This window comes from Aspergillus karnatakaensis, assembly GCF_047715665.1.
Source record: "Aspergillus karnatakaensis strain CBS 102800 unplaced genomic scaffold BJY04scaffold_52, whole genome shotgun sequence".
NCBI classification, from domain to species: domain Eukaryota; kingdom Fungi; phylum Ascomycota; class Eurotiomycetes; order Eurotiales; family Aspergillaceae; genus Aspergillus; species Aspergillus karnatakaensis.
In genome coordinates this window covers 189,153-210,478 of record NW_027395764.1, presented here as the reverse complement: position 1 = coordinate 210,478, position 21,326 = coordinate 189,153, and the positions used below count along the sequence as shown (strand labels likewise).

At 53.3% G+C, this 21,326-nt stretch overlaps 8 protein-coding genes across 8 annotated transcripts; 2 read left to right on the top strand and 6 right to left on the bottom strand.

Moving 5' to 3' along the window:
- Positions 1 to 5: 5 nt before the first annotated feature.
- Positions 6 to 1,843, bottom strand: BJY04DRAFT_230415 (flavin-containing monooxygenase). The gene is made up of 2 exons (XM_073719289.1): positions 1,554 to 1,843; positions 6 to 1,471 (listed from the first exon to the last, which is right to left on the bottom strand). The coding sequence occupies exons 1-2, from the start codon at positions 1,754 to 1,756 to the stop codon at positions 31 to 33; spliced, it is 1,644 nt and encodes a 547-aa protein (XP_073567632.1). The 5' UTR covers positions 1,757 to 1,843; the 3' UTR covers positions 6 to 30.
- A 41-nt stretch (positions 1,844 to 1,884) lies between these two features.
- On the bottom strand, positions 1,885 to 3,681 carry BJY04DRAFT_230411 (MBL fold metallo-hydrolase). The gene is made up of 3 exons (XM_073719288.1): positions 2,943 to 3,681; positions 2,752 to 2,892; positions 1,885 to 2,685 (listed from the first exon to the last, which is right to left on the bottom strand). The coding sequence occupies exons 1-3, from the start codon at positions 3,287 to 3,289 to the stop codon at positions 2,091 to 2,093; spliced, it is 1,083 nt and encodes a 360-aa protein (XP_073567631.1). The 5' UTR covers positions 3,290 to 3,681; the 3' UTR covers positions 1,885 to 2,090.
- On the top strand, positions 3,640 to 5,401 carry BJY04DRAFT_209709 (major facilitator superfamily domain-containing protein; the record flags this gene model as incomplete). The annotated part of the gene is made up of 6 exons (XM_073714161.1): positions 3,640 to 3,897; positions 3,946 to 4,224; positions 4,271 to 4,325; positions 4,360 to 5,076; positions 5,120 to 5,328; positions 5,375 to 5,401. The coding sequence occupies 6 exons, from the start codon at positions 3,640 to 3,642 to the stop codon at positions 5,399 to 5,401; spliced, it is 1,545 nt and encodes a 514-aa protein (XP_073567630.1).
- A 154-nt stretch (positions 5,402 to 5,555) lies between these two features.
- BJY04DRAFT_123417 (uncharacterized protein) lies at positions 5,556 to 7,430 on the top strand. The gene is made up of 2 exons (XM_073708377.1): positions 5,556 to 5,741; positions 5,807 to 7,430. Exons 1-2 carry the CDS (start codon positions 5,718 to 5,720, stop codon positions 7,040 to 7,042), a joined length of 1,260 nt encoding a protein of 419 aa, XP_073567629.1. The 5' UTR covers positions 5,556 to 5,717; the 3' UTR covers positions 7,043 to 7,430.
- Positions 7,431 to 8,772: 1,342 nt separating this feature from the next.
- On the bottom strand, positions 8,773 to 14,008 carry BJY04DRAFT_221780 (putative RNA helicase/RNAse III; the record flags this gene model as incomplete). The annotated part of the gene is made up of 7 exons (XM_073717223.1): positions 8,773 to 11,929; positions 11,979 to 13,061; positions 13,106 to 13,247; positions 13,292 to 13,544; positions 13,610 to 13,658; positions 13,720 to 13,748; positions 13,796 to 14,008. The coding sequence occupies 7 exons, from the start codon at positions 14,006 to 14,008 to the stop codon at positions 8,773 to 8,775; spliced, it is 4,926 nt and encodes a 1,641-aa protein (XP_073567628.1).
- Positions 14,009 to 14,431: 423 nt separating this feature from the next.
- BJY04DRAFT_123367 (uncharacterized protein) lies at positions 14,432 to 16,423 on the bottom strand. Its single transcript, XM_073708376.1, has 4 exons — positions 15,805 to 16,423; positions 15,544 to 15,559; positions 15,114 to 15,400; positions 14,432 to 15,067 (listed from the first exon to the last, which is right to left on the bottom strand). The coding sequence occupies exons 1-4, from the start codon at positions 15,856 to 15,858 to the stop codon at positions 14,591 to 14,593; spliced, it is 834 nt and encodes a 277-aa protein (XP_073567627.1). The 5' UTR covers positions 15,859 to 16,423; the 3' UTR covers positions 14,432 to 14,590.
- A 279-nt stretch (positions 16,424 to 16,702) lies between these two features.
- On the bottom strand, positions 16,703 to 18,544 carry BJY04DRAFT_123340 (putative cell wall organization protein/glutathione transferase (Gto3)). The gene is made up of 3 exons (XM_073708375.1): positions 17,862 to 18,544; positions 17,315 to 17,779; positions 16,703 to 17,248 (listed from the first exon to the last, which is right to left on the bottom strand). The coding sequence occupies exons 1-3, from the start codon at positions 18,276 to 18,278 to the stop codon at positions 17,081 to 17,083; spliced, it is 1,050 nt and encodes a 349-aa protein (XP_073567626.1). The 5' UTR covers positions 18,279 to 18,544; the 3' UTR covers positions 16,703 to 17,080.
- On the bottom strand, positions 18,541 to 21,282 carry BJY04DRAFT_197265 (anoctamin family protein). The gene is made up of 5 exons (XM_073712477.1): positions 21,072 to 21,282; positions 20,867 to 21,023; positions 20,512 to 20,800; positions 20,024 to 20,455; positions 18,541 to 19,976 (listed from the first exon to the last, which is right to left on the bottom strand). The coding sequence occupies exons 1-5, from the start codon at positions 21,157 to 21,159 to the stop codon at positions 18,723 to 18,725; spliced, it is 2,220 nt and encodes a 739-aa protein (XP_073567625.1). The 5' UTR covers positions 21,160 to 21,282; the 3' UTR covers positions 18,541 to 18,722.
- Between the last annotated feature and the right edge of the window lie 44 nt (positions 21,283 to 21,326).

Genomic DNA, 21,326 nt, shown 5'->3' with positions numbered 1-21,326 from the left:
CAACGCCTTAACTACAAATCCAGTACAAGACTACCTCATTTGTAAATCCTCATACCCCCTGTTGGCGACATCCTCTGCCCTAGCCCTATACCCCGGCGCAGGCCCATTATACCTCGCAATGATCCTCTTCTGCTTATGCGCCAGATTCTTATTGACCCCGGTCATCCACGAATCGACCTCATTGGCAAGCAACCCCTCCGCACAAGCAACGACATGCTCCGTCCACTCCTGCACCTTCTCCTCCGTACACTCCGCAAAGGTGATCCCCCTCTCCGCCACAAACTTCATAAACCGCCCTACCCAGCCAGACGCATACTCAATCGACCGCGGAAAGTTCCCAAACATCTGATGCGGCCCCATCACCATCGCCATATTCGGAAACCCCTTCACAAACAACCCCAGAAACGTCCGCGGCCCTGCCTCCCACGTCTCAGCCAGCTTCACCCCATCCACGCCCCGGAAATCAATCGCCGTGAACGCCCCCGTCACCGCATCAAACCCCGTCGCGTAGATCAGTATATCCACCTCATATTCCTTGCTCTGTGTCTTGACCCCGCGAGCCGTCACCCGCTCAATCGGGTCAGCTTTCACATCCACGAGCCGTACATTCGGCCGGTTATAGACCTCAAAGTACCCAGACTCCAGCGGCACACGCTTCGTCCCAAACCCATGACACTTGGGAATCAACATCTCCGCCGTCTCAGGGTCATTCACCCTCTCCTTGATCTTCCTCGCGATAAACGCCGAGTAAAGCGCATTCGCCTTCTTATCGGTATTGATATCATGATAATTCGACAACCACTTCTCGAACCCCCTCGTCTGATATAATTTCTCCCAAAAGGCTTCCCTCTCCTCCTCACTAACATCAAACACCGACGTCGGGTTCGACTTGTGAATAAAGCACGAGTACGACTCGAGACACTTCTGAAAAATCACCGGGTACTCCTTCCGAATCTCCTCCATCTCCCCCGCCGAAATAGCCGAATTGTTCAACGGCGCACTCCACTGCGCCGTCCGCTGGAAAACCGTCAGCTCCCCCGCCGTCTTCGCAATCTCCTGTATCGCCTGAATCCCCGTCGCCCCCGTGCCAATAATCCCCACCTTCTTTCCAGCAAACTCCACCGTCTCATGCGGCCACCGCGCCGTATGGATCTTCGTCCCGGCAAAGTCATGCACGCCCGGGATGTTGGGGAAGGTATAGTTATTCAAGATCCCCATACAGGTGACCAGCCAGCGGGCGGAATACTGGTTTCCGGCTGAGTCGGTGAGCAGCCATGACGACGAGTGGGATTGATATTGGGCCGCGACAACACGGGTATTGAACTGCATGTGCGGACTGAGATTGAATTTCGAGACGAGAAACTCGCAGTAGCGCAGTGTTTCGGGCTGCGCGGCGAAATGCTCGGACCAGGACCATTCGGCTACCACGGCGGGGGACCAGGAGAAGCCGTATGAGTAGGATTCTGAGTCACTATCACACAATTATAGTTAGTGGTGGTGTTTTGTTGTTTCCAGTTGGGTTGGTTTGGTAACTCTTTTACAGGAAAACATACAATCTCGCCCCCGGATACCGATTCCAGTACCAGGTTCCACCCGGCCCGCCGCCTGCTTCTAGGACCTTTGCGCGCAGGCCTAGCTCGCGCATCTGGTGGATTGTGTAGATGCCGCTGAGGCCGGCGCCGATGATGAGGACGTCGTAGTCCAGGGAGGCGTTTTGGGGGAGGGACGGGGCTGGGGGTGGTTCGATGCTGCCCATTTTGGTGGATTCGATGCAGCACTATAGGGAGCAGAGGGTAGTTGGTATGAAGGGCGAGCTGGCTAGAGTCGTGGGTTTCGAGTGTCAACCCCGGATTATAACAACTAGATAGATCGGATCCAAGGCTGCGGGGTTCCGTTCCCCGGGTTTGAGGTGAGTCTTGACTCGTTGTAATTGTACCTAGGCTCTATCCACTAACAGAGCTGCGTGGTTTAGCCGTCGGTTACCCCAAAGCAGATTACCGAGTGGGGGTGATCGCTTGGAGCAGGGGAGCCGGAGGAAAGCCGAGATGACCGGATCATTCATGATAGAGAAATATACCGGTTACTACTGATTACTGCATCAACCCCTTCACCCTCCAATACCCCTCCAGCTGCCTCAAAAACGCCCACCGCAGCTCGCGCCCCCACCCCCTCGCCTTCCACCCATTCAAATCCTCAGGAAAGTGGCTCACGACATCCCGAACGGCAAAATCATGCGCAATCACCACAAACACATTCTCATCACAGTCAAGCTCCTGCAGCTTTTCTAATGTCTGCATCGCCAGCGGGATATCGAACCCAAACGTCGGATCGAATAAACTATCCGTGGCCTTTCGCCCCCTGGAGTTTTGCAATTCCTCCCATGCGCTCCCGGGGCAGAATGCAGATTCGGAGAGTCTATCGAAAAGATGTGGCGTTATTGACTGCGGAAGGGGAAGATGTGCACTTGGTCGGAAGATGCCGGTGTAGTGGGCTATGTCGCCGCCGAGCAGGATGAATGTATCTGGGTTGGTGGATGTGCGAGCGAGGGCAGCAAGGTGGCCGATTGCGTGGCCGGGGGTGTTGAGGAGGTAGAGGGAGCCGTCGGAGAAGTAGTCGTGCGCGGGGAATTGGCCGATGTGCAGCGTTGATGGGTCTGTGAAGGTGATTTCGCGGAGGGTCCGGCCACTGGCTTTTTCAGTTTGCATGTCCAGTAGGAATAGTGGTGGTTATGAGGGTGGCAGGGGAACTCACGCGTAGTCGCTTTCGCGGATGGGAGAGTCGGGGTTGGAAGGATATCCTGGCAGCATGGCTTCTTTAAATCCGGGACCGACGACTAAATCTGTTGTTGCGGGGAAGGTCGAGGGGTCGCCTATATGGTCCCAGTGCCAGTGGCTATTGAGTCAGTTCATCCCTAGATTGATAGATCAGGCGAGGAGGTCTACCTCCATATCACAGCTTCGATCTCCTTTGCTGGAACGCCATGTTCTTGGAGGATATCAGCGACATTCTGCGTGACTTCGATGTTATACCCGGTGGTGGGGATATAGTCTGCGATCTTGGGGGCGTAGTTCTCATAGTCCTTGCGGATGCCGAGGTCGAAGACCAGCTTCCGGCCGGATTTGTGCTCCAGGAGGAAGGAGAATGCTGGGTTTCGTGCGAAGGTGTCTAAGCCGGGAACTTGCGGTGCCATGAACCGCTTCAGCTGTGAAGGGCCAAAGTTTACGGGGTTGATGAGCTTGACGGAAATGGTTTCCCCGGGGGGTATCTCAACGAGACGTTCTTGGGCCATGGTGAATATCAGATGTGTACGATGTCCTGCACCGCAGTTGTGACTGATACAGCTTGTCTTATGGATCGGCTATGAGTTAGTTACTGTGGGGTAGCCTGGTACAGACAGTTACCGGTAGTAATCTATCTCTGCCGAAACTCTAACAAGCTGGAGATTCATGGAAAGGATCCTCATCGCTGTCATGCGGGTCTGTTTTCCCCGGATTACCTCCTGTCGCTTTGTCTTGAAGTGTCCAGCTAGCTCTAGCCTGTCGGAGCTCATGCCCTAGTCTATAAAATTGCCCTTCACCCCTGTCTATCACCTCTCTAGGTCATCTATACCTACTACTGTGCTTTTCTCTTATTGTCAAGATGGACTCCTCTACTCAGGGTAGCGTGTCCGAGAGCAAGAACAATGTAGCCGACCACATCGAGCAAACAACCACCGAGAAGATCGACACCACCCACACCGATGAGGCTATGAAAGTACTTGCTCGCTACAACGGCGACGAGTCCTGGGAGCCTACCGACGAGAAGCGGCTTGTTCGAAAGATTGATTGGCGGCTGTTGCCATTGCTATGCATGACCTATGGCTTGCAGTACTATGACAAGGCCATGTTGTCTCAGGCCGTACGCTAGCCCACCTCTGTCCAAGCAATCCCCACTAATCGATGGTAGGCTCTGTTCGGTCTCCGTGAGGATCTGAGCTTGCTCACCGGCAATCGCTATTCCATGTCGGCGGCGATCTTCTATTTGGGGTTTATTGTTGGCGCATACCCGACTATGGCTCTTGCGCAGAGATACCCGATTCACCATGTGGCTTCTGGGATTGTGACCATCTGGGGCGTTTGTCTGATTTTGACGCCAGTGTGCCATAACTACCAGGGACTGTACGCTCAGAGGTTCTTCTTGGGGCTGCTAGAGAGCGGTATCAGTCCAATGTTCATGATGATTGTGGTACGTACCATCCCAAGACCCCAGCATAAGATACTGACGTTCCCAGGGTGGGTGGTATAAAAAAGACGAACAGGCTCTCCGGATGGGATACGTCTCCCCCTGTGTCAAATAGTCCAAGCTAACGAGCCCAAACAGTCTGGTACAGCTGCACCGGCTACGTCAGCATCTTCTCTCCCCTGATCAACTACGGCCTGGGCCACATCCGCGGCTCCCTCTCCTCCTGGAAATACATGTACTTCTTTGCCGGCGCTCTCACCATAACCTGGGGCGTGATTCTCGACTTCGTGCTCCCGCCCGACCCCATCCACGCGCGTGGCTTCACCGAACGCGAACGATACATCTCCGTCGCGCGGCTGCGCACCAACAACTCGGGCGTGCGCAACACACACTTCAAGATCGGCCAAGTCAAAGAACTGCTCCTGGACGTCAAGTTCTGGCTCATCTTCTTCGCCGCATTCCTGGCCATGATCGCCAACGCGCCAATCTCGACATTCACCCCGATCATCATTAACAGTTTCGGGTTCAGCACGCTTGAGTCATTGCTGCTTGTCATTCCGTCTGGATTCTATGCGGGGTCGATGATGCTCATACTACCGTATCTCTGTTACCGGTATAGCACGAAGGGAATCAGGTCATCGCTAGTTATTGGATGCCAGGTAGTGACAATGGTTGCGAGTTTGCTATTGCTTACCCTGGATTTGGATACCACAGGAGGGCTGCTTTTCGCTTGCTATATACTGCCAACGATGGGAGCGGGTTATGCGGTGCTTATGGGATTGCAGATTGCAAACATTGCGGGGTATACCAAGCGGTCTCTGTCATCGTCTGGGCTGTATATCGGTTATTGTCTCGGTGAGTTTGATTATATCTGCTGCTGGACGTGGCTGATTGGTAGGCAACTTTGTCGGGCCTCTCTGCTTCCGCGAGCAGGATGCGCCACGGTATGTGCCGGGCTTCATCGTCACCGTTGTGACGACAGTTGTTGCAGGTGTTTTGGTCTTCGTCTACCGGATGGTTTGCATCTGGGATAACCGCCGAAGAGACGCGTCTGGTGTTCTCGAGGGCTTCGAGCACGCATATGAGGATGATTTGACGGATAAGACGGTGAGTCTGCGCTCTTTTCAACTGGTGGCCAACACTGACTTGATAGAATCCTCAATTCCGATATACTCTGTAGTAGTAGTTGTGATATTAGTTTGAATCTTTCCCTCACTGTGCTTTTGTCTTGTAGATCACATGACCTAGACTCTGACGTAGCTGGTGCCTCAGGCTGGCAGGGAATCCACCCAAGCTCCGAGTGTTCAGGCTTCACCGTTCACATCCCCCCCATCACCACCCTCATTCTTTCTTCCTTTCTGTCTTTCTTTCTCGCCATTCTTACTTGACCCCGCCGGTCACACAACGATTTCAATACCACCCTAGAAAATGACCTAGATCCGTCGCTCTTTTATCTCCTACCTTTTCACTCCTACCCTCCGCTCTACAGCCACGTCATGGTCTCCCTCTGGCCCTTCAAGGTAAGCCAGCATTAAATCGGACACACAATCAGTAATCCTCCTAGATAATAACTCTCTCAACTCAGGGCGAAGACTCCTCCCCCGCCTTTTTCGAAAAGACCCTCTCCACCCTCTCCGAAAAGATCACCCGCGCAACCACCCGCCTCGACACCCACCGGCAACACGCCCGCCGCTTCAAAGCCCTCTGGACCCTCTACACGACCTTCATTTACCTCTCATACTCTCTCATTCTCGCTCTCGTACTCGGATGGCAGAACTGGGGGTTGACCGAGTACGCCGCCGTACTCGGAGGACCCGTGATCATCTTCGCCGTCCGCAGGGGCGGCACAATCTACTACGAGTACCGCATTTCCAACACAACAAAGTATCTCGAGGGCCTGCAGAAACAGCGCGACGAGACGATTGAGAAGCTGAAGGTCGCGACGAAGTATAATTCCACGCAGCAGCTGTTGGAGAAGTATGCGGGGGATTCGCCAAAGGGACAGGGACAAGGACGTGGTAAAGGGGAGCAGAAACCGAAGGGCGAGGGGAAGCGCAAGCCGTCGCAGCAAGGACCGCAGCAGCAGCAACCTCCCGTTCAACGAACCGGTCTCCCGCCGCCTCCGACTGCGAATATCCGTCGTCCGCAACCTCAACAATCACCTCCTGAGCAGCCATCTTCTCCGTACCCGCCCTCACCTCAACCACAACTCCAGCAGCAAAACCAGCCTCCACCCCCACCTCAAGGTCCAGGCTTCGACGACTCGGGCTTCGCGCCGAATGCTTTTCCAGCTCCGCAGCAATACCTCGAACATTCGCACCGGTGGTACGACCGACTCCTCGACGTGCTTCTCGGCGAAGACGAAACGCAACCAAGAAACCGAGTCGTGCTGATCTGTTCTTCCTGTCGTCTGGTTAACGGCCAAGCGCCACCAGGCATGAAATCGCTTGAGGAACTCGGGCGATGGCGGTGCGGTGGGTGTGGAGCCTGGAACGGGGAGGAGAATGTTGCGAAGCGAGCATTAGAGGATATCAAGAGCCAGGCTGGAGGTCTAGCGCCGACCTCCATTGAAGCGGGAGGGAGTGTTTCCGATGTCGAGGCGGATTTAGAGCATCGCTCTTCCGCATCAACAGATGACGGCGTGATTGTCAGCAGAGGCGACGACGAGGAAATCGAACCGCAGAGCTCCGACGGTGCCGAAACTCCGAGCGAGGAGGCTGATCCTCAAGAGGATGAAGACGAAGATGGAGACCAAGAGCCGCAGCCGGCGCCAAAGACTAGATCTCAGCCTGCGACGAGACGGAGTGCTCGGAAAGGGTAGACTGAGATTGAGCCCATTCCCTAAACTCAATTCACTTGGTGGTGCTAGTCGATTCGATTTGGTTTTCTTTTATACTGTCCTACTGCCCTTTCTATCTGTCCGCTCTGGAGCGTTTACTTCGTTCTTCGTCCTTATCGAATTGAGATTACGGTGCATGAATACCAATTCTTCCCGCACATGCATACATACATACAACCTTCCATACATCTTGCTCATAACGTAATTCCCGGACGGCCGGTCGTTTTCCCAACAACTATACTTTTCTGGTTGTGGCGGAGGGAGGTTTTGGTGTCGTAGACTGTGACCAGGGCTTCTCTAAAGCCGCTCATTTGTTGCGTGTAAACACATAAACTGCTTGATCTTCTTTCTACATTGATGACGCCTCCTTTGCAACTTAGCCACTATGGACCGCCAAATATCATTCATTTCCCGCAAACATATGACCACCAGCAGTGGCTTCCTGAGCAGCGGTAGAAGATTGAAAGCTCCGACCAGGGGTGATCAGTATCACCATCTCATACCAAAATGACCGGCCACACGGAATTGATCCCCTTCGGGCCCCAACGTATGAGCCCATCCACGTAGCACTCACCCAGAAGCTCGTTTTCCCGTCCCGCAACCGCGCGCAGCACATGATACGCCCTTGTAGGTGGGATGTGAAATACCTGGTCCCCTGTCCGCAGCGAGCGGGGCCCACGGCCGAGTCGGTTTCCCTGGGTAAGGAAGACGCCCTGTAGCTGAACTTTTGTACCAGAGCGTCCTCGAACCGTCTATCCTAATCTAGAACGGGCTTTGTGAGTCTGAAATTGGACGATCCCGAGCTATTGCTCCTGAAGAGGCGCAGGACATCTAGGATATGAGTTGGATTGGGTCGCCATTCTGCCTCCAGAACCTCCAGGTCGGTCAGAAAACCGGCAAGGTCCTGCTCCGTGGGGCCCGGACACTCACTATGGATAGAATAAGCTTTGAGCACCGCGAGGTAGCTTCGAAATCGGGCCCTAGTCCCCTCAGTAATCATTCTTCCCGATTAGGGCGCTGTCCAGCAATTCTCCTTTATTGAGGACTGTGCTGCCGTATTGCTGTAGCGTTGCGATCAGCGAGAGGATGCCCTTCATAGAGGCCGACTCTGTGACTTCGTCGTAGCCTGAAGTTCCAAGGTGAAGGATCCGGACTGATGTGTCGGAGGGAAGTTGTCGGTACAACATCTCGAAGTCACGGTGGTGGTAGCTCTGTCTTCGTGCCTCGTATATGGCAGTTGCGACCGGATTTGAATCTCATCAACTGGGAAGAGCGGGTTTGGATGTATTTTGCAGAGCCGCGATTGCACTGGAAGGTGAGGTGGGCTAAGTGCATGCGTCTAGTAGGATAGATAACCTTCAGACCTGCCAGCTTCGTTCCGGTTACTCCGAGGAGCATTCGCTGTGCATCCACTCAGCACTCAGTGCACGCACCCGAGCGCTTAGCCCACAGCCCGGAGTTATACTCTGCTCTAGAGTATATGACCGCGTCTGTAAACCTTCCGACCAGGCACCAGATTCAAAGCTCGCCTGTGCATGCACGATATAACATTACATAGATAGTCCACCAAGCAGTGTAAGCAACACCCAGGCCAATCCGATGCAATACAACCCAATTTAACCAGAAGTCTATGTACATTAGAACCTCGCCAGATGAATATGCCTGGACACTGTCAATCCCCCTCATCTAGTGCCATGAGCCTGAGCCTAAGCCTAAGCCTCAGCCCGGGTATACCCCCTCTCCTCCTCTTCCAACTCCGAATCCTGGTCCTGGTCCTGGTCTATCATATGCACATCCCCATCCCCAGCAGTCTGCAATATCTCCTCGGGAACAGGTTTAGTCACAGAAGAAATAGACCCTGCAGTACTAGCAGTAGCATCACCCTCAGCATTTATACCGTTCTGCCTGATTCGCCACTCCTCAAGAACCTCGAGTGCCTTCACGGCAGCCTTGACCTCGGCTCCATCTCTACTGCGTGCGCCGGTGATGACCACATCGTGGAGTCTGAGCACGGAGGACTGTGGAAGCGGCACGAGGGATAACGGGATGGTGGTTGTGTATGTTGCTTCGCCGTTTTCGTCATCTCCTTCTTCTTCTCCTTCTCTGGTTTCTTCTGTCTCTTGAGATTGAGCTTGAGGGTTCATGAGCGCCGTGTTGTCGGAGGGATTATCGTTGACGTTATCGACATCAACCATAACCAACTCTTCCTTATGGGAAACCGGAACCTGCGTCTCGGGTTGAATTCCCGTCTGCGTTATACCGCGTCGACCGCGAGTCCGCTTGGGAGTGACCCGCTCAGTCCGGATTTCGAATTTCCAGGGCGCTGGCGCTGGCGCTGCCTCGACCTGTGCGTGTTCCTCTGCTTGTTCCTGGTGCTGGTGCTGTGTTTCAGGTTCGGGTTCAGCTTGCTCTATACCACCCCCCCAATCGTCAAGCCTTCCTTCTCTCTCCTTCAGCTCTCTCTCCTTCACTGCCGCACCCTTAGCCATAGCCGCAGCCGCAGCCGCCGAAGAAGCCATCCTCGCCAAAACCTCCTGCACCCTCTGCACGGGATGGACCACATCCACTTCATCTCTCAAAGCCCGTCTCAGATAACTTAAGAGACCCAAACTCTCGACAAATGCCCGACAAGGCGCCAGATCACCGGCGGAATCTACAAAGATCGCACCGAGCGTGCTCTCGATGAGATCGGAGAGGAATTTGGGTGCCGACAGGGTCGATAGTGCGAGCCAGGGGTATGTCCGTTCGGCGGGAGAGGTGAGGGAGTCGAGGATTTGGTGTCGGAGGTGGGCGTGTAAAGGGAGGGTCTTTGAGGAGAGGGATTGGAGGATCGGTGTGGCGGGGGAGTGGCGGATGTGTGTGTAGAGGTGGTGGGGGGTGAGGTTTTGGGTTTCTTGTTCTTCGTCGTTGTTGGTTTGGACGCTGGGGTTGTTATTGATATTGGTGTTGGGCCCCTCGACCTCAGCCTCGAGAGAGAAGAACGCCAGCAAGTTCGCGTTGACGACAGCTTGTTTTATCTTGGTCATTTCGCCGGGCTTGAGCTGTGCTGGGTGTGCGAGGATCTCCTCGACAACAATCATATCGAGGACGGCATCGCCTAGGAACTCGAGTCTTTGGTATGACTGGACTTCCGTGTCATGGCAGGAAGGGTAGGTAAATGCTTCGAGGAGCAGACTCTTGTTTTTAAAGCTATACCCCAATCTCCTCTCAAGGGCCTCATAGTTTATCAAATGCGGCGTGGAACTCGGCTGTGTGGGGCTGGGAAGTGTAAGTTCAAAATAAGGAAGAAGACGACGGATCATAGTCCGAGCTTTATCGTGCCCGCCATCAATATACGCAGCGCCAATAAGGGACTCAATGATATCGGCAAGAGTCTTGGACGGAAAGTAACGGCGATTATCTTTCTCTCCGTTTTCCGAGGTCGCAGGGTCTAAAGCCAGTCTAGTCGATATCCGCGGCGCCTCCCATTTTCGCGCGCGAAACCGCTTATCGATGATGAAGTTGTCCAGACCTGCGGTGAGGGTGGCGCGAGCAAGAGTTGAGTTCTGTACGATGGCGGCCAGCGCCTGCGTGAGGTATCCTTCGTGCCACGTTGGATTCTTGTAGAATAGGGAGGTAGCGACTGTGAACTTGAGAACGCAGTCGCCGAAGAATTCGTACCGCTGGTAGTCTGATGCTGCTTGGGCGCGAGGGGTGGTGATGGCTGTTTCGATGTGGCTCGGGTTTGCAAAGTGGATATCGTGTAGGAGTGTGGTGGCGAGTCTATGAACAATAAGGGTGCTTTCGAGTCTGGAAGAGATGATGGCGATGAAGCGGCCGAAGAGCGATTCTGCGGCGGGGAGCCGGTCAATGGTGCAGTACGCAGCAGGGATGATTTGTTTCTTCGATGGGGCTTCGGCGGGCTCCTGGTCTAGAGACCGTTTAGTGGGGATGGTTTGTCCAGGAGGGGAGGATGGGGGATTTCGGCGTTCGGGGAGGTATGGTTGTTTGAGAAGGTTTCGTCGCTTGGGATATGGGCTGCATTCGATATGGAGGCCGTCGCTGTTGTTGATCCATTTGTTGAATAAGAGCAGCTCCCCGTATCGCTCACGGTTTCGGACCACGCCCACAAATTCACCATCTGGGTTCCTCTCATAAACCGTGGCTGCAGGCTCGCTTCCTCGGTATTTATCTAGCCAAGGCCCTAAGTCAGTGTGCGGTACATCGGGTCCAAATAGGGCAATAAAGTCGTTCTCTTTATCCAGCTGTTTCGTGGTAGTGGCTTGGAGGTAGAGTCCAGTGACTGCACGCATATTGCGCACATTCTCCACTATCAGAGATACGGGCTTTGACGTCTCGAACTCCAGACTAAACTGGACACCTTTATCCCAGAACAGCGTCATGGGCTCCAGCTGCGGCAGCTCAGCCGGCGTAACCATCTTCATATATGCTTTGTGACCCCCGCAGCGAACAAGTATACGGCTCTCATGCAGCACGGGTGACGACCACAAGTGCGCCCAGTCAACCCACGGGTCATACTGTCCTTGCACGATCTGCATAGCCGCAATTGTAAAGTTTTGCAGAGTAAACTCCTTGCTCTGCGACAGGGGGAGAAGGTTATCATTGACGAGCCCATGCTCATACAGCGCCTTGTACGCTTGGAAAGCGGCGTCTTTGCGTGCAGCGCGTTCGGTCTTCCACCATGAGGTACCCTCCGCGCATCTGGCCGAGGGAGTCACGCTGCTTGGAAGGGTGACTTTACCACGCAGAAGCCCGCCGTCGCGCGTGTCGAACGAGAATTCCGGTTTGGGATCGACATGGGCCCCGCGCGGGAGGTGAGAGCAGAAATGGAATAGATGTTGCATAGCATTGGCGGCAGTCAGGAGAGCACTGGTGATAGAGTTAGTTCATTTCCCCGAGCACAGTGGGAGTGACCTACCCTGTAGACTCGATACAGAATCTAGCATTCACATCTTCAGAGATATCTTCAAGGACTCTAAGCCCTTCTAGACGTCTCTGCTCCTGCCGATATGCCTCTTCCATGACCTGCTCCAGCGCACGCCACTTTTCCAAATGAGAGTCATTGTCCTCGGTAGACAGCACCATTGCATACTTCGAGTCCCGCCGTCGGGCCCGTCCTCGTCGCTGCACAAATGATTTCAGGTTCGCAGGCTTGTTATATGAGACGACCAAGCTGCAGGCGCTCACGTCGATGCCCTCTTCCAGCACGTCGGTGGCGACGATGAGATTCTTTCGGCCGTCGCGGAACTCATCGAGCGTATTGCGTTGCATTCTCGACGTGAGTAGATCACCCAGCATTTCCTTGCTCTTGGAGGAGTTGGACATTCCCACAAAGCTGCCGATGCGGAAACAATCTCTTGTTAAAGGGTGAACGGTGAGGAGATGAGCCATTACCGCAACAGTCGTCCGCTGTTGCACGAATACCAGCCCTGAGAAGTCTTGCTGCTCTGATTTGCACAAATAGTTCATCAGAGCTTGGAACTTTGGCGAGACTGGGAAGTCTGCCGGGTCGGTTGAGTGGGCGTCGGTGTTGGGGACAGGTAGTCTTGACAGCAAGTCTAGTAGGTACTTCTTCTCATCATTATCCAGGTCGAGCATGAACGACTTATTGTGCACCCGAGAGCGGAGTTGCTCCACCGAAGCCCAGATAAAGTAGTCGGCGGCCCAGACTCCTAGCTCGTCCAAGATATGGACAACTCTGCTAACAAAGCTCTTCAGTTGCGTGCTGCAGTACGTCTTGCCGGAAGCGAGTACAGCCTGTAGCGCCTCGGAGTTCGAGGACCTGCTCTTCAGTTTCTTTACATAGGGGTCATCTTCGGGATCGAGCATCTCCCAGGCTTCAAGAAGCGCTTTGTGCGTGCCACCCCAGCGCGAGCCCCCCTCTATCAACTGTGGAGTGTAAAGTACTCGCTCCAGCTCAGGCTTGTGTGTGTACTCCAGCAATTCATGACGGTGGGTTTGGGGCGTTGTGCAGACAGAACCGAGATTTGCCTCAACAGTCCTAATCGGTGTCAGAAAGCATCTTTCCAAGAGCAATACACATACTCCAAGGCCCGAGTATTTGATGCAGCACTAGCTGTCAGTCCCAATATCCGCGGCACAGCATCGTGGCCACATTTCTTAGCGGCAGGATGGTAAAACAACTGCATGATCCTGTTGGCAGGATGATTCCGGACCGTATGGTGTGCTACAACCTTTAGTAAAATCCGCACTCCGAGATGACTGCCATACCTTCATCGAAGATAATAAGCCCCAGCCGCGAAATCCTAACAAAGCCGTGGGTCATAGCATCCAGCAGGACCGCGGGTGTTGAAACGACCACTTGGATCTCATTCAAGACCTCGTCCCAGACGGCCTGCTCGGTCCATAATTCAACCTTGTCCAAGCCCGTAAGGGTGCGGGATTTTGCAACGGGGATATGCTTCGCGATGAGCTTCTGCTGCTGCAGGCACAACGCGACAGTGGGCGCCAAAAACCATATCAGCTGGCATAGTTAGCAACTCGCCGGGCAGGGACCTCATACTAGAGACAATAGAGATATTCTCTCACCTTTTTCCCATCAGACCTCTCCAATTCGTGCATGATCCGAAGTAGAGCGCTGGTGGGGTATTTCATTAGACGCCACATCAAATGACCGACTTAGAGCGGCAACAACATACATGTGTGTCTTGCCACTGCCTGTTCCCATCTAGACGCTCATCAGAAGCTATCTTCTCGTACGGTAACTGTACGCACCGCAACGACGATATTCTCCTTCAAACTGGCCTCGAACATCTCCACCTGGTAGCTCCGGGCGAAGTAGTCGGGAACGCCAGGGACACCCGACGGGATGGCCCTCTGTGCAGCCATAATCCCAGCGCGCTGCAGATACGTTCTTAACGATGGGTATTGCAACGCATGGTGGAAGAAGTGGGAGATGACTTGGAGCGAGGCTAGCTTCTCGGGCATGGTGTGCCTCACCTGCAGCTCAGAGTTTCGTTGGTTCTCATTTGCAGGCTTTGGTTGGAGGGGTTGGTGCCTAAGGCATGAATGCAGGAGTGATCTAGGATTTTGCTGGCAAATGAGGGAAGAGCTCAACAAAGAGAGTCAAATAGTAAAGTCTGTGGGTGCACCTTTCAGTGAGCGATATACAGTTGCATTGCTTGAAGGTGTACGACACCGAATGATCATGTCACCTGACTGGATTCTGTACAAAACACCTCCATTCTCTTGACACTATAACCCAACCATCTACAATCCCGGATGAGATAAGATTCACGAAAGCTGATTTCAAAATCTATATTGAGATATGGCGCCGAAATAATAATTTTCATTGAACAACCCGGACCACAGAAGAAGCTGTTTCGAGGGAATCAAACAAACGCAGAACACCACCCTAGACTGGGACCAGCCTGATTCTGCGCCATACACCTGACTATAAAAAAGATAGAAGATAAGAAACGGCGGACGCTGGAAATGTGAAATGACAGAGAGCCGCACAGACTCATATAAAACAGTTAAAGGAGCACACGCGTAATGGCCAAGCAATTCTCATGACACCATCGGTAGACCATGTGTGGGAGCCTCTTGCTTCGGTGTCTCTGACGGGTCTGTGCCCTCGTCGCCACCGCGGCGGGGCTGAAAGTTGTTGTTCAGGAAAGCGTCCGCATTGGGATGCTTGCGCATGCCCAGCCCAGCTTCTGCGATACGATTCAACGAGTTCATGTCGTCGTTGGCGATCGACACTTCAGATTGAGGTGATCCCTGTTGAGGACCTGGAGGTGCAGGGGCGCGCGGCGGCTGCGGCACGGAGGGTTCGGGACGGGGTTGACTCAAATCAATATTCCCTGGTAGCTCGGGAAATTCGCCTTGCGAGTCGAGGAGTCGAGACTGCAGGTTGATGATGTACTCGCGCAGTTGGTAGTTCTCGGCCTGTAGATCCTTGTACCCTTGCGACATCACCTCATACTCCTTCACCTGCTCCTCCAGTTTGCGAATGTAGCTCTCTTTTCGTTGACGGAATGCGCGCTATATCTGTTAGTGAAACATCAACATGACAGACGAGTCTACATACTTGAGCAGCCCGGTTTTGAGCCGCGCGCTTGGACGTAGAAAGCGGTCGCTTCCCATAGGTCTTTGGGGACTCGGGGTCAACCGGCCCCGGTTGCGCTTTTGGTTGAGGTGGAGGGGGTAGCATTGCTGCTCCTGATATGGCAGGGTCGATGTTGTTCTGGTCTCGTGGGCTTGTCGCATTGGGTTGTAGATGGTGCGGAGGGGCCGTGGATTGCTGTGGGCGCGGTTGTTGCGGATGCTGGGCCAAGTGCTGGTGGGCAGACGCTGCTAGTAGCGAGTCATGAAGCACTGCACGAAGAAACATGTTAGCTTGGACCACCCCCGAGCTGATGTTGATCTAGATTTGGTCGCAAACGGCGTATCGCAGCCGCTATAACCGGGCAAGTCGGATCACCCCATATTCCGCCGCGCAGCGGAAATAAATGGCTTACCTTGGTCAGCATGATCCTGGAGTAGATATCAGTCAGCTTTCTGTTTTGTTTAGATATATTCGAGTGTCAGCCCAGCGCGACCGGCGGGCATTCGGCGGTCGCGCGTGTGAGGTCATTCGCGCGCGTGGCGGCCAGAACGCCGACGAGCGGCGCCTATGCTATGATGCCGGCGCTCGGCGAGGAAGCTCGAGTGCTCATGAGGGAGAGAAGGTAGAGGGCGATCTGATGACAAACCGCGCGACAAGCATAAGAGTTGCTTACCTGAGCAGGTGTTTGCATGCTTGGATGCGGCGCAGGAGCTAATGATGGTTGCATGGAGAGTACAAGCTCGAGAGGGCAAAACAACGCGCCCGGAAGGATACACGAAGGGTCAATTAAGGTCGGACAATGGAGAGGACAATCAGCCCAGGCAAAATAGACGAGCACGAGCTCACGAGAGGGGGAAGGGCAGTGGAATGAACAGAGAGTGAGGTACGCAAAGCGACGCGAAGATGAGGTAAGCGGGGGGATTGGGGGAGCCGGGATGGAGATCGGAGTTCAAGCTGTGCTGCGCTGCGCTGCTTTGCTGCTCTGCTGCTGTTGTTGCTGCTGCTGCTTGCTGGTGCAGATGATGACTGTGTTCTTATGTGATGGCGCTGGAGCTGATTAGTGATGCTGTTGAAGGGAGAAGATCAGTAAGCAGAAGTTCCCGCAGGCTGAGGTTTTAAAAGAAAAGGCGGAAAGTCACATGGTCTGTGCGCTGTGACGTGCAAGGGTGCGACCTCCGGATCAGGCAGGCCTTCCTTTCCGTCCAGCCAGCCACAGCCTTATTCACTCTCGGCAATCAGTGACAAAGCTATGCCTGAGCAGGCTGAGACCAGAACAAGTAACTATACAAAGTCTACATGGCATGACATCTTCTGCTCTCTCCAAGTTTAACAACCAGTCTGTCACCGTGGCAGATGGCCGCCGCCTAAGCTAGCCGAATGCGGCAGGAAATGTCATCCGAAGCAAATGCTGATTAATCCTTGGTCTTGGCGTGTCGCGACCTCCCAGCATGTGCAGCTACAGGCGCAGCCAATCTCAAGGCGGAGCTGTGCAGAACGTAGTACTACTACTGGTATGGCTTATGTCTTTCCGGAATATGCGATTGATACCGATAAATAATCCCACTCTCCACCCCGCGTAAGCGCTGGTTGATCTCCAATCTGCGTGGGTCTGAGATATATATTTCTGCACGCTGACTACAACACCACTGAATTCATCGCCTCGCGAAGTACTCCATACGCTCGGAAAAATGACGGCTAAAAGGGTCTAGACGTTAGTAAAACCATATCTGATCTTTTGATCTTTAGCAAGAAGCTTATGCGGAACTGTTTGTGTCTGACTTGTGGTTACTGTGGAGCCCTAGCCTTCGTGCTTTATACTTCTGGACCATTCTTCGTCTCCATATATGGATCCTTTTCCGTATATGGTCACAATAAGAAGACCTATCCGTGGCTGAATGTATCGACCTCACCAGGTAGCTCCAGAGTCCATGTAGACCTTGACCAATGGCCTACACATCCCCACCTCCCAAGCTCTTCTCAAACTCCAACACATCAGGGTGCCTCACTTCACCAACCCTCAACTTCCCCCAATCCTTCTCAAACCCCTCTTCGATATCCGGGAACGGTCCCAACGGTGTAATCGCCTTGGGATTGATATCGTAGTGACTCTTCGTATACTACCAAGACCCAACCATTAGCATTCAACCCCACAAGCCAATAAGAAAAGGAAAAGAAAACCATACATTCTCCTTAATATGCCTAAAATCCGTACTCCGCCTCGCAGCCTCCACATTCCAATAAACACCCTTCAACCAATTATTCAAGACCGGATAATCATGCCTGATCGTGCCCAGATTACACTTGAAATGCTGCACGTAGACGGTATCGAACCGGATGAGAGTTGCATAGATCGTAATATCGACCTCTGTTAGCTGGTCACCGAGAATGAATGGCCCCCCATTGGCGTGGACGATCTTCTCGAGTTTATTCAGTGCGCCGAAGACAGGAATCACGTTCTTGTTGTAGCTTTCTTGGTCGGGTGCGAAGCCGGCTTTGTATACGCCGCTGCAGAGGTTAGGAAGAATCCAGGCGTGTAAGCCGTCGATGGCTGAGCGGAGATGGAACGGGTAGATGTCGATTGCTGCTAGATCGGGTGGGAGGAGGGAGTTGAATGCGTTTGGGAGGAAGCGGAGGATCTCGAGGCTTTCCTGTATATACTGTTAGATACTACATCATCGGCCAACGTATATTTTGCACTGGAAGTGAAAGGGAGAGGAAGAAGCTGAGTACGTTGTTAACAGCTGAATTTGTCTGTCTGTCCCAAAGCAGCGGCACACTATAGCGCCCCTTGTACCCCTCATCAGCCCTGAAATAGACCTTATGGAGATAGTCCTCGCCGAAGAGCTTATCGACCGTCGCGCCGGGGTACTCGTCGTTCGAGGATGGGAACCGCCAGCCGGGCCAACCGTTCTCGTCGCCCTTTGGATAGGGCATTACGACGCTGAGGTCTATGATTTCAGTAAGACCTTTTAGGTGACGCACGAAGTTTGCTCTATGCGCGAAGGGGCAGAAGAGGCCGATGTATAGGTGGTACCGGCCGGGGGCCGGGGGGAAGGGAATGTCGCCATTGGAATCAGGATTTGGGGATATGATGCCGTGCCAGCCGTCGGATGTGTTGGGTTTGTGGATGGGTGTCTCGGTGGCCATTGTGATTGAAGCTGTTATACGGAAGGTGAGGGTGTGCAATGCAGCCGGAGCTTACTTTGTACCTCTAGGCTCCTGAGGAGGTTGATGTCAGAGTGGGGGATGACAGTTTCAGCCCCACATATGAGGCGAGATCAATAATCAGAAATCGGATCTTATCTCTGATCTATGATTCATGCAGCTGAGCTTGGGTCTGCGCTGGAAACGATCAGTTATCGAAAAAGCAGTGGATGAACTGGATAGTTAGTTAGCACTTCAGACTGAATCAGGACAACTCGACAACCCAAAGAAAACCTGCATTAAAAATATGTAACAATAACAACAATCAAAAACCACATGTCAATCACTTGCTGCGCTCAAGTCCATCGCTGTGCAGAAAGCAACACCCAATCCGCATCACAAAAACCACTCTTTATACAGTTTACCGTATCCAACTTCGTATGTACACTATTGCTCCTTCTTCGTACCCGGGCTCGCCCGGCTCGAAATAATGGAGGAGCCCACCTTGGCAGACTCTCGCCACCCCTTCTGGCGCATCCAGAATCGCTCCTCGGCGTCTGTGGTATGGCTAGTCAGAGTGCGCGCATCATCTTCGAGGGTCTTGCGAGTAATGTCCTTCAGCTCCATGGACTCATCCTTCACAGGGATTTCTTCCTCCTCGTCGCTGCTGCGTGCGCCTAGGGTAGCCTCCAGGTACCGCTTGCGAAGCTGGTACTGCTCTCCCTTGGCACGGCGGGCATTGTGGGGTTCGAACTTCGCCATGGTGGCTTGCACGACGTAGCGCACGATCAGGTAGATGTGCTCGGCGAAGAAGATGGTCAACAAGAGTGCCCAGCCCTTAATGGCCGATGGCTCGCCGTTGGGCCCATGGGTGCTCGTGTTGAACATATAGACAAGCGCAGCGCTGGTGATACTGCCGACCCATGAGAGGAAGCCTAGCGTATCAAGCCACGGTCCGATAGTATCCACTCGGACCGGAACAGGTCGCTTGCACTCAATGATGATCTTAAAGAAATCAGATCGCAGCTCGACCCAGTTGTTGATCAGGAAGGAGACTGGAACAAGCGGCCAAACTGGCGAGAAGAGAGCCAAGTATCCGAACTGAATGCACATCTCGCGTAAGTCGTTGGTGACATCGTAGTCGTCGAGGTCAGCCTCTTTACGGACACGGGTGAGGAATTCCACCTCATCCTGATGATCATCGTACGAGCTCGGCTGCGCCTCATGTGTCTCTCCTTCCAAACCTGAATTTACGCGGCCAGTCTTCTTCTTCTTGTATTCCTTATACTGACGGGTGGCCTTTTGCTTCACGAATGGCAGAATTGTTTCCATCGCCAAGCCAACCACTTGAGCCGTCACAGTGAAGTAGATGACTTGTTTTCGTAGGCGATCGGGGTTAATGCTAAAGTCGCCTTGAGCGGTGGTTGCCTTTTCTTTCGAGACGAAGGGGCGAACGGTCAAATGGAAGATATCGAGATGAGGAACGATGTGACGGGCAAAGGGGATGTAGACGAAAGCTGTGAGGAAGATTGGCAGATACGAAGTGATAAAGTTGATCACAAAGATCTTCTGTGTCAGCGCCCGGTCATACGCAGTCTGCGTTTCGTAGTTCTCGAAATCATTTAGCCTTGTCGCCACTCCTACAAGCACGCCGCTCATGGTTGGGATGAGTGCTGAGAGCAAGATAGTGGGAATGAACACCTGAAGAATTAGCAACATCATGACTGTTGCGACAAATGTGTACTTACCAAATACGACTTCAGCGGACCAGTGTATATCTCAGAAATGAAGATTTCGATTGCGAAGCATGTCGCAATGATGGCGCCGAGGGCCAGAACCGAAACGAGCGCAAAGGGCACTTGAAGAAGCTGTCGTTGCAACCGAGTACTCGTAGGAAACACACCCTTTACCTCTCCCGTAATATGGTCCTCAACTTCTCGCTCCGGCTTGAACTCACGGCGCTTAGAGTGAACAGAAGACACGCCCTTGGTCTGCCATCGGTAGCTCAGGTCCTCCTCCTGCCGTTTCCAGTACTCAATAAAGATAACGCCCCACAGGCAGTTAACGATAGTGTATATGATCGAGTAGCCCCCAAGCAAGAGCCAACAGGAGAATCCAAAAGCCGCGGGGAAAAGCAAGAACCTGAAGTACGACTGCAAGAACGCAAAGTAAAATCCAACCTGCAGCACCATTAGCTTGGTTAAGCCTGTCCCACACCCCAGACAGCAAAACATACGCTCTCCCCAAATTTATCACGAATCTGATCCAAATCCTCCTCCGTAAGGAACGTCTTCTGGCTCCACTCGGTCAAATACTCCTTATTCTTCTCCTCGTCATGCAGCGGGAAGACCGCAAGCACATTCTTCCAATGTCCATGCTTCGGAGTTATACCGGCACCGCCTGCATCGTGTGGAAGGGTTATCATATGGTTTATAATGCGCAGTCGTTCGGATTCGGCCTGTGGTTCAGCGGAGGATTCGTCTTCGGGTTCGGAGCTGCGGACGCCATGGAGCCAATCGCGGATACTGAAAGACAGGCATTAGACACCGCACAAACAGACAGCAAAGAAATGAGAATGGAAATAGACATACCGCGACTGGTAAATCGCACGCCGAAGGCTCTTCTCTCGCGAGGCTCGCACAAAGACAAGGAGTTGGGAGTCCTCACCCGGTCTCACCTCAGCCTGCAACCCCACCTCCCAGAGTTTTCGGAGTAGGAGCTCTAGCTCCTGGGTAGCCTTTGAAGGATCTGGTCTGGTCAACTCTATTTGTTATTTCCATAGAGCGGGACTCTCACCAGCATCGGCGTAGCTATATTGGATGACGTAGTCGGCATAAAAGTTCTGGTGGGAGCCGCTCTTGGCGTCGTCGGGGGAGGAAGCCATTGATTCAGAAGGTAGTGAGAGAGCCTCTGACTGCTGAGTATAAGAAATCGAGAGAGATTCGTCCCGCGCCTCGTCGAGAGGGGGGATAATATGGGAGATGAGAAGGAGGTGTCGTCATCACACCGAGCTGCCAACACGAAGCTCGCAAAGGCTTGGCACGGGTCCAG